The sequence below is a fragment of the Strix uralensis genome, chromosome 7 (genome assembly GCF_047716275.1).
Source record: "Strix uralensis isolate ZFMK-TIS-50842 chromosome 7, bStrUra1, whole genome shotgun sequence".
In the NCBI taxonomy this organism is placed as follows: domain Eukaryota; kingdom Metazoa; phylum Chordata; class Aves; order Strigiformes; family Strigidae; genus Strix; species Strix uralensis.
Window position 1 is genome coordinate 25,490,455 of NC_133978.1, and position 14,800 is coordinate 25,505,254.

The following is a 14,800-nucleotide window of genomic DNA, read 5'->3' on the forward strand; positions in this document are numbered from 1 at the left end:
CCTTATTTTTAACATAATTCAATAAAATCTTTGTGTATTTTTGTATCTGATCCCCTGGGATCTGGAAGTCCATTCCATCACCAAATTTTTCAATAGCCCAAGTTTCACCAACATACATTCCACAATTTCAGACACAGATGGAAAATTTGCAATAACTGAAGAGCTGAAATATAGCCCAGCTGTCTTTCACATTTAATTAAAACAGCCCCTGCAGAATATCCCAGAGATTATGAAAATCCCAAGTGTTGGAAATCTCTAGAAATTTAGTTTACTGTTAAACTAGTACCTTTTAAACGGGCAGTCTGGGTTTTGATCTGATTGATAAAAAGGTGGCAAGGTGCTTGATGTAAGAAATACGAAGATTAGAATAAATGAGGGGTCAGTAACTTTTTCTTTTTATATCACTGGAAGTAGATTTCACCAGAGATCTAATAGATTGCAAGCTTTTTCTCAGCTAATATAGGAGTTTCATGTGGTTTTCCCCTCTGGAATATTATTCAATATGGAGTATAATATTCAATAGACAGCAACCCCACTTGGAAATCAGTTGCTTCCTTGTTTTAAAGCAGAAAGATTTTATCAAAAAGAATGTCAAAAGCAGTTTTATGTAAAAAGACAGATCTGTAATTAACTGCAGCATTTGCAGGCAATGTTTTGTACAGGGAATAATGAATATTCAATACTATTTAATTGTTTATTTAAAACAGCTTAATGAGCTTTGCAAAGGCAGAAAAACACTAAAAAATGCAAACTAGAATGATAAAAATGCTTTGATTATATTTTCTTATTGACTGTCAACAGCCTCTGAGTAAAATGCTACATGTGATTGTCTTTTACAATAATGGTGGTAACATAGCTTCTCTGAAAAGTGCCCTCCCACTAGTAGAAAAGGGCTAATACCCCTCTAAAACAGCAGTGGTACTGGTATATGCAGACACATTTATCATGATGGCTGATTATTCAGTGTAGAATACATCTATTTAAATGCGCATGTGAGAGGCCGCCTGTTGGGAGTGAGAAAAAACGTTGCTAGACTCTCTGAGCTTCCTAATCAAGAGGATGACTTTGCCAATCTCTGTCTTTATTACATACTGCTTAGCAGGTACTTAGGAAAACTGTTTTCTGTCTATGTATTTGACTGTATAGACTATTTTAACAAGAAGGTGACAACTATATCTTTTTGGTTCTGCTCCCTGATTAATTCTGATAGTGTTATCCGGAGTAAGAAATTTCTTGCCAAACACTGCTTTCTTGAGTATTCATGTGCACAGACTGTAAAAGGAGAAGAAGAAAGCAAAAGTAATAATAATTTTGTGACTGTAAACCTCTCTTAAAGCAAGAATTAGCGTCTTTTATTGCATAGAAGGAAAGAATCTTTGATGCCAATAAAGAGTAAAAAGAATAAGAACTTGAGAGAATATCAAAAAAACCCCACAGCAGAGGAAACATCTGACTCCTATCATCCCACTTGTAAAATATATATTCCCCATTTGATTTGCAGTACTGTGTATGCTGTGTTTGTTCCATATGCAAACTGGGATTAATCCATGCTGCTTGTGACCTCAAATTGGTAGTTTCCCTTTTTTTCTGCATTAGTTTTCTTTCTAAATGGGAACTATAATGTGTACCTCTTTAACCAAAAATATGTAATTAAATACAACAATTTGTCAAGCAAATAAAGATATTAAATGTGGAAAAATGAAAAAAGAATAGCAGTTGAATAAATCCAACAATTAGCCACTGCAAGAGCTTTAATGACAGTTGTAAGGAAGCTAAGGTTTTGTGCACTATTTTTGTAACAGAATTGTTTAGTTTTGTTTTGTTTTCCTTCAAAGGAGCGTTCTCCCCCTCCCTTTGATTCCTTATACCCAAGGACTAGCTGAATGTAAGCACTGGTAGAAATTTCCAGATCAAGCCTCTTGCTAAAAAGCTCTCTATCTTAAGAGGTCTTTCATGAAATTTTATGAGAATTGAATTGCACAGCACTTACTGATCAGGGTAGCTGATAAATAAATATGCAGCTAAGGGGGAGGATTCTTCCAGTGAGACAGACAACAGGTGACTGATCCTTACAGAGATCAAGGAGTGAAGTTATACTGGTGATACAGAACAAAGCAAATTCTCTGTAGCAAGCCCTAATTAATTATTTTCATACACTTAACATGGTAGCACAGAAAAAAAAAGAAAGTGTAAAATGGTTCTGTTCAGCTAAGGTACCTATTTCTTCTGAGGAGATACCATCAAATCACTTAAGATCTCATATTTTTGATTTGTTAAGAGGACAGTTTTGCAAATCCTATTGTCAGTGGAGACAACATTTTCTTGAAGATTTCAATTAAAACCTTCATTTTACTTCAATGAGACTAAAATATTTGTAATCAGAACAACACATCAGATGGTTCAGTTTTCTAGAACTGACCAAACGAAATGTAATATGCAAATAATCTACATTCATTGTGAAAGTTACATTTAATCTTAAGAAGTTGTTCTATTTTAATGATCTAAATGATTTTACCTCAAGCAAAATCTTTTTGTTGTTGTTGCTTAAATCAGGCTGTATTCCTTCAATGAAGGGTGACAGATGCTGTTCTCAATTCCATGGATGTAATAAAGGGATGACTACTCTGAATTTGCTGTCATGACAATTAGTGGGCTTGGAACTGACTCCAGTTCACCTGGAAATATTACACATGTAGCATTTACGATATGCAAGGCCTGCTGGTTTTTACTTGCCTTTATCTTCTGATATAAAGCACATTAATGCTAAGATAAAAATCAGAGCAAAATCTGAAATTATTTTTCATTAAACTATGTAACGATACATTTAATTACAAATGAAATCAAGTCTGAGCCTAAATATGAATAGTGATCCCATAAACACTGGGGGCAGGAAAAATCTGTTTAATCTTATTCCTTCCTACTATCCACTGCAGTCATGGTGCTAGTAAGCCATTTGCTGTCGATATATGTATCACAGGGTGATACTCATCCTTATTCCAAAAACATTTCTGAACAGACACTTGGACTATCACTCAGTGAAGTGATAATTGCAGACAAATGCACACTGGCAGCCGCTGCTTTGTTATTTTGTAATGCCTGGTGGGTCAAAGAAGAAACAGTAGTAAGCTGGAAAACAGGAAGGCTATGCAGCAACTGATGTAGTGGGACACATGGCGCTTTCAAGGCCAGGATCTGTTAGCTGCTCTTTAGAGGCTGCCTGAAGAATAAGAAATGGGGCCTCTGGCAGGAGTGCAGGACGCGAGGCAGTGCAGGAGCTTTGCAAGGCTGCCTTGTTTATGGTCCGTACCTAGCCTGCCCTGTGCCATTTGAATGATACACAAGAGCATCCCTAACAGCCAGGTGTGGATGCATTTTAGATAAATATTTTGAACAGTGAAAGTCTCTTCTGGAAATGGTACGCTTTTAAACATTGCTGAAGAAACCACTTAATTTTGCAGTCTTGAAACTTTTGGAGGTTTTGTGCAAGGTTTCGTTAAGAACTCAGATTTCCAGCTGCTAATCAGCTGCAAGCCTTCATAAGTTCTTGTCTTAGGTTATTCACAAACTTTTTTTGCAGCATTTGTTCTTTCCCAAAATACAGTATTCTACAGTGGGAAACCAAAAAAACCTACTTCACCACCACTCTGTGATCTGTTCACTGCATTTAATTTCTAAAAATTGCTGCTATTAAGATACATATATATATTCTGGGAGGGAGGGAGACTCTAAAGCTGCATAAATGACATATAGATACTTAAAAAAAAAAAAAATTGTACTGGCAATCTCCATGTACTTATGAGTGCAGTGTCAAATAAACCAAGCCATAGATAGCTGAAGAACCATAAAGAAAATATTTTTCTCTTTGCTAGGTCATACATCTGAAAAATGAGAAAAAAGTGACTTTGTTTCTTAAATTACTAAATAGAAGCATGGCTACAAATTCAAAAAGAAGGTGGTGGTTTCCAGAATTGCCACAGACTCCTGTTTGGTTGTGTCTGAAAATGAAGATGTCATGTACTGATCTGCTAGATTGCTTTTGTTAGCTCACAATTCTAAAAATTATGTTGCTATTTCACATTGATTTATTACATCTGCACAGAATAGGGAAAGCTTTTCAGACAAAAGATTTTAAAGTTTGACTTTGCTACAGATCAGAATCTTTTCCCACATTTGCCTCTAAAATACAGTTTTTATGATACCTGGAAAATTTCAAGTGGTTAGAAAATGATGCTTTTTTTTTAATGAACTCTGTATTTTCACCCTAGTATAAAGAAATCATTCTTGAATTAGCATAAAAAGTAACCTTTCTAAGGAGTATACTGCATAATTTAAGCTTTTATTAGCCTTTAACTTTTTTTTACACATCTCCCCTCCCCCCTCCCTAGGATGCCTTTGAGATAATGGCTGAAAATTATGAGTTCAAAGAAAATGAAATATTCTGCCTGGAATTTCTGAGAGCAGCTTCTGTGCTGAAATCTCTTCCATTTCCAGTAACTAGAATGAAAGATATACAAGGATTGCCCTGCATGGGAGACCGAGCCAGAGATGTCATTGAGGTAACGTACCTCTGAATTATCTGCCAATTGATTCTTTTACAGATCTACTTTTAGAGGTCACAGTGCAGCATTGATATCTGTATGTATTTACACAACCTTCTGTATTGACTTGTTACTAAGAATGCAGTGATTTCTGGAAACCTTTCGTAGTAACATAGAGTTCCATCGTGGAACCTCTGCCCTTAGGAATAAAGGTAATTAATGGATAAATACAAATTAGTAAGTAATGAAGTATCATCTTTGTATGTAATTTTTAAAGGCTCATTCTGATTTGGATGTGACAGGTTAACTGTTAATAGTTTTTTTCATGTGACTTCTGCCCTTGGCAACATCACTTTGCTCACCTGAATGCTTTATTAGAAATACTATTTTTGCAAAACTGGTAAATATTTTAGTACTTTAATGTTAAATCCTACCTTGCTATGAGTTATAGCAGAACCTTTTACCTAGGTGATGGATGAACTTTACATTCTTACTGGAGCTTTGTGTATTCCCTGCATTTTTCTTAGCCTTTTCAGGACCCCACATCTCAGGTGCTGTTCTTCGAGCAGGCACCTGATTGGGAGATCTCAGCTGTCTGGAGAGGTCATTGCTGAGTGTTGTGATTCACTCTGGCTCCTTGTTTGCCTCATTCAACCAGTTAAGAATGCAGCCTCTGAAGTGCTCTTTGTGCCTACTGTCTGGGGTCTGGGAGTTCAGTTATGATCCCACAGAAAATAAGATGATTTTTTGGATTTTATTGGTGGGGCTTTTTTTGTTTGTTAGTTTTTATCAGAAAGATTGAAGGAACTGTATGCTCAAGAAAAAAATATATGTGTTCTTATAATGCTCTTACTTTCAAGAGAAGTAAACTCAACCAAATAATGAAATCTAATTTTCAGGACAACTCATTGATAGCTTATGATAAATAACTGCTTTCTGGCTGTGAATTTATAAGTAAATCAGTACTGTGAAATATATTCCATGGTCCCAGTTTTTACTTCATCCTTGAGTAAATTTATGAGTAAATAAGTACTGTGAAATTTATTCTGTGGTTCCAGTTTCTCCTTCATCCTTCAGTAACTTTCTGTCTCAAAAAGGATTGCAGAATTTGATCCTAATGGAATAAAACAATATGCTAGCTAAGGATGCTCTTTATGTCTTTACAGGTGGATAAGACTTTCTTTTAGATTATTCTACTAAATCTTACTATAATCTTGATTTATTTTTTTAAAAAAGTAATGTTTTTCGTTGTTTAGGAGATTATTGAAGAGGGAGAGAGTTCTAGAGCTAAAGAAGTGTTAAATGATGAACGATACAAATCATTTAAGGTAAATCTTTTGAGGTTTGTTGCTGTTGTTTAAAATTACATATATTTTCTTCTCTTTAGTAGATCTTAGACATAACCATCAATTTTATTATAAAGAAACATCCAATATAAAGTATAAAGAAAGAAAGCTCTTAAAGAGAAAGGGAGAGAAACTGTGATAGAATAAGCAATAATGGTGAAATCAGTTACCTTTCTAACTAATGTAATGTGTACACAGTTGCTCTTAAGCTTGAACTAAACAATTTCTTTTACCTGAAAACTAATGTAATGCACAGTCTTTCCTGTAAATTTAACCTGATGTTTTGTTTTGGGTTTTTTTTCTCAGTTGATTATCATTATAACACTACACCATCTTATTCTGGTATTAAGAAAATACCAGGTGAAGATGCCTCAGATCTATTTTAAGTCTCTTTCATGTGAGGCAGAAGGAAGAGTACTGGAGACATTTCTTTGTTAGGCAGATTGTAGGTTCAGAGTCATAGCCACACTTCTTCATAGTTACAGGAAATATAAAACACATAAATACTGCATACTGCAGTGAATTCTCCACTGGAAAAATATATACCGGAAAAATATTTTTTCAATTTTATCTGCAGTTTCAATCTCTAAAAATACCCCGTTTGTGTCTTCACTCCCCTGCATTACTCACTTTTTACTTCAGCTATTGAAAGGCTCTTCCATTCTGTCTGACCCGTAATGCAAGTATGAAAGGATGTTCAGTGGTAGCTGTTGATGCCATCTGTAGCAATACTCAGAGAAGAGATGTAGATTCACATGTACAGCAGGATTCAGGAACCAGAGTTGCTTATTAATGGTAATAAAGATTGAGGATCAGCCATTAAATCTTATGTTTTAGGGTTTAAGAACATTTCTTGGAGATTAGAATAAAACCTATCAGGGGACAGATTATCTCAAATACGCTTTATGCCTTGTTTCACATGCCAAATTAAAACAAACTTCTGTGGCTCTCTTGTTAGCTGAGCAGAGTCTCAACATTTTGGCTGAATTGCCTGTAGCCACTTTTCCCAATAATTTTTTATGTGTTTCTAAGAAAGCCAAAAATCCCCCCCCAGTATTAACGAATTCCTAAATTTTACTGTTTAGCATGGTTCTGGTAACTGCTGCAAATCACTCATCATGATTTAAAAGATCGCCACTGGTGTCAGGGCCACAGTTATCAAACAGCTGAAATAAATTATACAATCTGTGTTTTAGATGTAGGGTATGTGGATGACATGGTCAGTTTGCCTCTTAATTGAAATGGATGCTGCAGAGAACAAGTTTATATACTTCACTTTCACCAGCTGAAAAAGAGCAATGCTTGCATATGCAGTTGAAGAAATGGGCTACCTGCTACTCACGCTGCACTCTTGAAGGTCTCTAAATTGAATACTGAATAATAATGGATCTTAGTAGGGAAAGAAAAAAATGTGGGTTTTTTTCCTAAAAATTTGGACAGTGGCATAGAATCTATTTTCTTTAGTTCTGTATCCCAATATTAATTAAGTCTCTTGGAATTGTTCTAAAGCCACTAATAGACTCATTTGAAAATCTTTTAGCACTAGCAAAAGCACTAAAGGATAACAATCTAAATATTTTAAAAAATCACATTCTTTCATAAACATCCATGATTCTGACAATAATAGGTAATTTCATACAAAATGTAGGGTAATGCCTATTTAATATTATCAAAGATTTTTTTTCCTTTTTTCCTCTGTCTTAATTATTTCTAAGGAATTAATATCTTTAGAGAAACACAAAATAAAGCTAGCATGGTTGGAATTCAGAGGTTGTAGATTCAATGGAAAACAGCAGTTATTCGTGTCTTACACAGCTACTCATTGAATTCTATAAAAGTACAAAGAAACTATTGAGAGCTTCAGTATTGACAAACTGAACATAAAGAACGTGCTTTTGGGCAAGCATGAAAGTTTTCCCTCTTGCTTTCATGTCACTGTTCATCTGAGATATTGATCCACTGAATAATGCTTACAACTGTGACATTTTTGCTTTACATCCTGTCTCAGGGAATAAGTTAGTGTACAAAATTACTTTGGAATAAACGGAATATAACCATACTAAAACTTCAGAGACTGGTAGATTTGGTCTTTTTTTTTTTTAACCAGTGGGCAAAATAGTGAAATCTGTACTCCAAATAAGATGTATAGGAATTTAGCTTGGCTCACGTGAGGACTGAAGAATTGTTAGAGTGTTTAGAATATGCAAGCAAACAAAAATTAATGTTTGTACTTAAAATTGAATCCCATTTTGGAAAACAGTATTGGGCATGACCTCCAAATGTATGTGTCTTATAGAATGCAGTATAAGAATAGGTCAGTTGTCTTTATGTACTTACCATCTGTTTCCATGCACCATTGAGACCCATTGCCCTCCATGCAGAATTTCAAGAGCCACAGGGTTCCCACTGACCCCATCTCTCAGGAGTGCTGCAACACCAACATCATGTGTACAACTGGGAGCTGGTGGTGCCTGTAATAAAAAATTGTAATGTCAGTCAAATTAAGAAGGTAGTCTTGAAACATCTCTTATGCTGTGAGGTCAGTGTAAGGGAATCCAGCTGCTTAACATTATTGTTTGCATTTCTATTAAGAAATGCAGTAAAAATAAAGACTACTATTCTTATTTCAAACCTTGATTGAAAGTGTACCTTTAGGTAAATCACATAAAGATCCTGGGGCTACTACTGTGTTATTGTTTAGATTTCATTTTAATGAGAACTATCCATGTATACAAACAATTGTCTATTCAATGTAACTATGAAAAGAAGGGAAGCTGAACCTGTATGTTTGTGTTACTCTTTTAATTATCTTCAATGTAAGATAAACTCTGCCCAGTATTGTCCTTGTGAAACCTCGTTGTTACCTACTTATTGTTAATTCACTGCTCCTTTAGAAAACAACACTGAAATGTGTGTTCTTCTGCTGACCTTAGCAATTTACTTCAGTCTTTGGAGTGGGAGTGAAGACATCTGAGAAATGGTACAGAATGGGTTTACGAACTCTGGAAGAGGTGAAAGCTGACAAGACCCTGAAGTTGTCAAAAATGCAGAAAGCAGGTAAGGTGAAAGCCTTATAAAAACTTGTGTTTCAGTGCTCTGAGAACTTGGTAACAGAATCAGAGGAGGTGACAAAGTTCATTTATACATCATTTTCTTGGTGCAGTGTCTTGTGAATATTAAATTATCAGGTTAAAATAATATTTGGACTAACAGTGCTCCTAATTAAAAATGGTCTCATTCAAAACATATGAATATGCTTTTTTTTTTTTTAATTGCTTACACAGATAGCCAGTGAAATCTGCTCTTTTACATAAAACTATTAATGGGTCATTATTGCACAGGTGAAAAAATTACAACATTAGGAAAGACCAGAGCTACTTTTCAGAGGTGATCTGTCTCCCTCAGGGAAGCCCTATTTTAGTGATAAATCAAGATTTGCAGTAAAGTACTTGTAAAATTACTTCCATAATCCTAGCATGTCTTAACTTTAAAGTGTTAAACATGGTCAAATGAATGTTGCTTTCCTGTAGATATTTGTGTGTGTGTGCCATTTCCCTAAATAAAGGAACTTATCTAAACAAAGTTATCAGTTACATTAAGGAGATTATGTAACATGACATTAAAATAATGTAACTTCATTTTTGCATTAAACCCATGTGTTTTACATCACCTCAGAATCCATTGGATCAGCTTGCCCACATTCATGCTCCTTTGTTCTTTTTTCTTTTTTATATCATATACAAATGTGAAGGAAGCTGCAGGACTGGGCTCTTTTGATACAAACTCTGTGATCAGACACAAAGAGAGCTGGGATATTTCACATACCTCTGAGCCCTGTACTTGGGTAGAACCCCATCATTTCGGGATGATCAGCTTTTAAAGCAGTACGTCCAGAAATGCTGTTGATGGGAGCTGGTAGGGAAGTCAAAGTAATTTATAAATATTCAGGTTCTCTGCAAGTGGAGCAATTATCCTGACTGCTATGTCAGGATTGTAACTGCTATTACAATTGATAACCAATTATAATGACAAAAATATATATAAACTTTAAGGACAAAGATGAGGGAAAGAAGCTGTCTCTTGCCTTTGATCCCCCACACCCAAGGGAGGAGGCTGACTCCAGGAATGGTGGGGAGGAAGGAAAAGACTCCTGAGGAGGCTGAATCAAAATACATTTCTTCCCACAACATGTCCTGAGACAAACCTATAGTTTCAGGTTCAAGATTGAATATTTCTTAATTCTTGCCATTAGATAGGGTTCCCTTGTCCATGGTACAAGTTGTGTGGTTTAACTTCTTGGTGAGAGGTGGCTATTTCACATGGGGCTTATGTAGCGCTATGTAGATTTATTTTGATAATTCCACAGAATGATGGACACTTCTTTGCCTTTGATTTCCAGGGTTTCTTTACTATGAGGACCTTGTTAGCTGTGTATCTAAGGCAGAAGCGGATGCAGTAAGCTTGATTGTCAAGAATACTGTGTGTACATTTCTACCAGATGCTTTAGTTACCATAACTGGTGGTTTCAGGAGGTGAGTGAAAACAAATGAGGTCACTTGGCTGTTTTATTCAGGTACACAGAAAATGATCTTTGTGTCTTGAAAAAATCAAAGAAGCTTAGTGGGAAAGTATCAGAGTTTGTTTTCAGTGGTTGTTTTCTTTTTCAAACAGGAGAGCAATCCTATGACATTCCCAGGTTCTTGTGTTTTATTACTATAGATGGTTGGTTTGTCAGAACAAAATCTATCTAAGAATAGCTTTCTGGAAAAATGATGTTTAGATTCCATACTCTACTTCTTGAGCATATTTTTTTTTCTCTTTTAGTGGATCTGAATTCCTAAGGCTGAGACTATTGTAAGGCCATGCTTGAAAGAAAGATCCAATAGCTTTAAGGCAATCTTGGTGGTTTCTTTTTTTTTTGGGGGGGGGGGGGGGAGGACTTGGTCACATGAGATTGAAATGTGCTAAGGCAGAGTTTGTAGTGTTAGAAGTATACTTTGCAGTAAACACTGACTGAACTGAATATAAAGCACTGACTAAACTGAATATAAACTAAACCCTGGTATGGATAGGGTGATCTCAGAATTTCTTCCTTGGGTGATTTTTTTTTCCTAAAGCTTTTGGTCTTGCTCTGTAAAACCAAATCTGAAACTGTTGCTCAAGACATTCACAATTCATTCTTTGAGCACTTACTTGAGAGCTTTCCTAAGGCCACACGGCAAAGAATTGAGACTGGGAATAGTCTTCAGGATTATCAGGTTCCTTGCTCTGTACTCAGTCCCCTGTCATGTCACTACTTGTAGTACATATTATGCTCATAAACTAAAAAAACCGTTAGTCTGCACCTTAAATCTCTTGCTGCTTAATCTATTACTTTGTAAAACTTTGACTATATTTTTAATATAAAATATCTTTCAAAAATACTTAAAGTATTCTAGAACTCAGAACGCACAGTTCTATCACTGATGCAACTGAAACTGGTATGAAAGCAAAAGACAGAAGAATGTTAATAATTAATGTATCACTTCTGTGATTTATTATTGTCAGCCTAGATAGGCCTGCATAGACTCACTCTGGAGCTAAATTAAGATGTTATATGAGTTGTAATTTCTATATACATGCACAGTGATTGTGATGAATGTATTTCATCACCTTTGTGCCACCTGATGATATTTATAATACGTCCCATATTTATTGTAAGAATGTTTGAGCCAGCAGCTGCAAAATTTTTATAACACAGCGTGGTCAATAAGAAGCATTAGTCTCAAGTATGAACCCTGACCAGAGGTATAAGAACAAGATAAAATTTTATACTCAAAACTTCAAATGTCATCATTCCGTGAGTCCTTGTTTAAGAGGCATGTGGTGGCAATCTCTTCCCACTGATGCAAAGCAGTCAGGAACCTTGTCTTGTTAGTAACTTGGATATAACTGATTAACACTTGTCTAGATGGGTCAGAGAGTTGCAGGGATAAAACTGTTATCACACTGAAAATTCCCAGTTTCTTCTGATATGATGTATTTGTGAGCTTTGTTGGCAGCATAGCTGTTTGCAAAGTTTGTATCTCTCACATCAAATTTAAGCCCATTGTTTTGCTTATTATTTCAGGAGGATATGAGAGTTAGCCATTCTCTTTTTTATTAAGAAGCTTTTGTGTCTCTAAATGGGTATGTCAAGCCAGAAAAAAAATTATTTAAGTATCTAATGATGCCTTCAGTGATTAATCCTGTATATTAATTATGTGCCTTTAAATATACAGAGAATATATTAAAACAACTAAGTTTCAAAATGTCAGTCCTAAATGATATTTTACCATCCCATGGAAAACAAATACTGCAGCGTAGGATTTGTAGAAAACTTGATTAAATGGATTGAGGTACCTTTATTAGGCACCTATATTTTAATTCTGAACTGCAATAGACTTGACTACATCTGTTCTTCTTTGTCTCATACAGTGGCAGTATTCATAAGCATGAAGTATGTGTAAGCTCACTAGCTCACAGTTTTCAATTAACAAATTATTATTTCTTTCTTTCATCATTATGTAAATATTTTAATAAAAGAAGTAAGCAAATTTTATTAAACAACTTGACTTGATTCCCTCATACTACTAAAATAAGAGAAAAAGTAGCTCATGACTGCTTTGAATAATATATTAATTCCCCAGGACCCAGATTTGTCTTGTTTTTTATGTTTGTTTCATAACTTGGAAGATGATTGTGTTCCTCCAGATTTGACTGGAGAGTTGGAAGTCAGGAGTCTCATAAACCTTACTTACTATGCAGGAGAACTGGATGAATTACAAGGAACAGAACTTCCATTAGCGATCTACAGTCATGGAGATTTGATAGGGTGGAGATGAACTACAAGAAAGTTACATTATTTTTCCCAAACCCATCAAGCAAACACATGGCTGAATATATTTAATGAGTTACTAGACCTTTTCCATTAGATTCCTGGAAATTCATCAAATCAGATATTGCTGTATTTCTTTTAATCAAAATTAGAAAGCATAGAATAAATTCAAGTAAATAATAGCTTTTTTTGAAGCCCCAGCAAACTTGTTCATGGACTTTTCTTTGTTTTGATTTGATGCTTTCACCTTTAGTCTTCTGTATTGCTTCTTGTACTAGTCTTAATGCCAGTTGGTGTTTATAGAAGCTGTAATCATGGATGGTGGTAGATGAGCCATGTTTCAGGTATAAATGAAGGAGCAGTTCAAAGGATTAAGAGCAAACACAAGAGAAGCCACTATGTGAAGTACAAAAGCATCAGGGCATCAGTCAAATTGCAAGCACAAGTGCAGGAACAGACTTGGCTGGCAGTTGTGTTTGAAAGCAACAGGATAACAGAGGAGGATGGACAATGGACAGTGAAAATGTTGAAGTCTTGAAGAGAAGAGGCAAGGATATTTTGAGCACAAGTTTGACTGATAGTCTGGAGACTGTGTTGGGACACTGATCACTGCTTGTGTCAAGGAAGCAGGATTGCAGGATTAAGCCAGTAGTTATCCGTTTGCAGATTATGTAGCACTGGAGACTACGGTTTGTGTATTCCTAATTCAGAATGGTGGAAGATTCACAGGGAAAAAAAGGCTGTAGACAGGAAGTGAAAATCAAATTACTACTTTGGACCTATGTGGTTTAATCAAAATATCAGACCTACAAATTGTTAGAGTAAGACATGAAAATTGACCAGTTACATACAATTTCTTTTCTCTTTTGCTCTAATATTCTGTAGTTTCAGCTTAGCCCCCAAATTCTTTCTTCTACCTCTTCTCAAGAGTTATATTACTGAAGCAGACTTCAGGTCTGCTACTTCCTTGATGCCTTTTCCTTCCAAATCTTTCATCTTTCTTCCTGTCTTCACAAAACAATAGCTCATAAAACATCTTTAATCAGAAGTGCTTTCCTTGTGTTTTTGGTTGGAAGTGACAATAATACTACATTTGGTTGAAGGCAAATCTCTTTTCAGCTATCCATAAATGAATATAAAGACTTAAAAGTAACTGAAATAAAGGGTTTTGATGGCAACCATTCAGTATCTCCCTAATTTGAAATAATTCAGGAGCAGAAATGAATAAATTAATGAAGTCTGGAAGACTTTGTCCTTTGTTACTTCCCTACTGAAGCCCTTAGCTAACCACCTGTAAAACATACTCCTTGAGTTTCAGTTGGTATAGTTTTGTATGAGAGGCTAGGAGATTTTTTTCCTTTTTGTTTTAATCTTTTTCTGACACTTATCTGGGTCATTTTTAAAACAGACCTTACAACACTGAAATGCGTGGAAATACAGAAGTAGAACAATTGTAGTTATGAAATAAATAAACGGCACCCATACGGTGTGGAATGCATTTCATTGTCTATCTAGTGAGGCCTATCAGCTTGACTGTAGAGAAGGAAGGATAGAAGATGCTGATAATGCAATATAAAGCATACCATGGACAATGTTATCAGAAAGGCTGAATTTGCTGTGCAGTCTATTTGAATCAGGAATTGGCATGGCATTGTTTTCAGTGCCCAGCCTCTCTTATTTTGAATGGCTGAGATTTAAGATTGTTTTCTTGTTAAAGTTAATGAGACAAATTCTGAGGTGGGGAATAGCACCTCATATTACAAGTTACAAAAGCCACTGAGGGTGAAGTTTCCCTTTCAATACTGAGTTAAAGAGAGGCCCTGAGATGAGAAGAAAAGAAACGTTATTTTAGTGTGTGACATCCCTGATTAGTACTGTGTTTGTCTCAACTATATCCAAGGCATGAGTGTAGTTTAGGCTAATGTATGTTATCACTTTTAAATGAGAGTTAAACTGAGGAACTAATAATTTTTTTCCTGTTTATTAAATATGTAATTTTATTCTATGATGAGAATTAAGGGTTTTTCAGTAGTAATATCTCATCTTGTATATATTACTAC

The 14,800-nt window shown here is 35.3% G+C and overlaps 1 protein-coding gene across 5 annotated transcripts in view; it reads left to right on the forward strand.

The window, feature by feature from the left end:
• The window catches only part of DNTT (DNA nucleotidylexotransferase), a 127,726-nt gene that overhangs the window by 43,289 nt on the left and 69,637 nt on the right, over positions 1-14,800 (forward strand). For all 5 annotated transcript variants that reach the window (XM_074875008.1, XM_074875010.1, XM_074875009.1 and 2 more), the window contains 4 exons: positions 4,386-4,556; positions 5,795-5,866; positions 8,818-8,941; positions 10,284-10,416. In XM_074875008.1, coding sequence (XP_074731109.1) covers positions 4,386-4,556; positions 5,795-5,866; positions 8,818-8,941; positions 10,284-10,416 — 500 coding nt within the window. The remainder of the gene's footprint in view (positions 1-4,385; positions 4,557-5,794; positions 5,867-8,817; positions 8,942-10,283; positions 10,417-14,800) is intronic.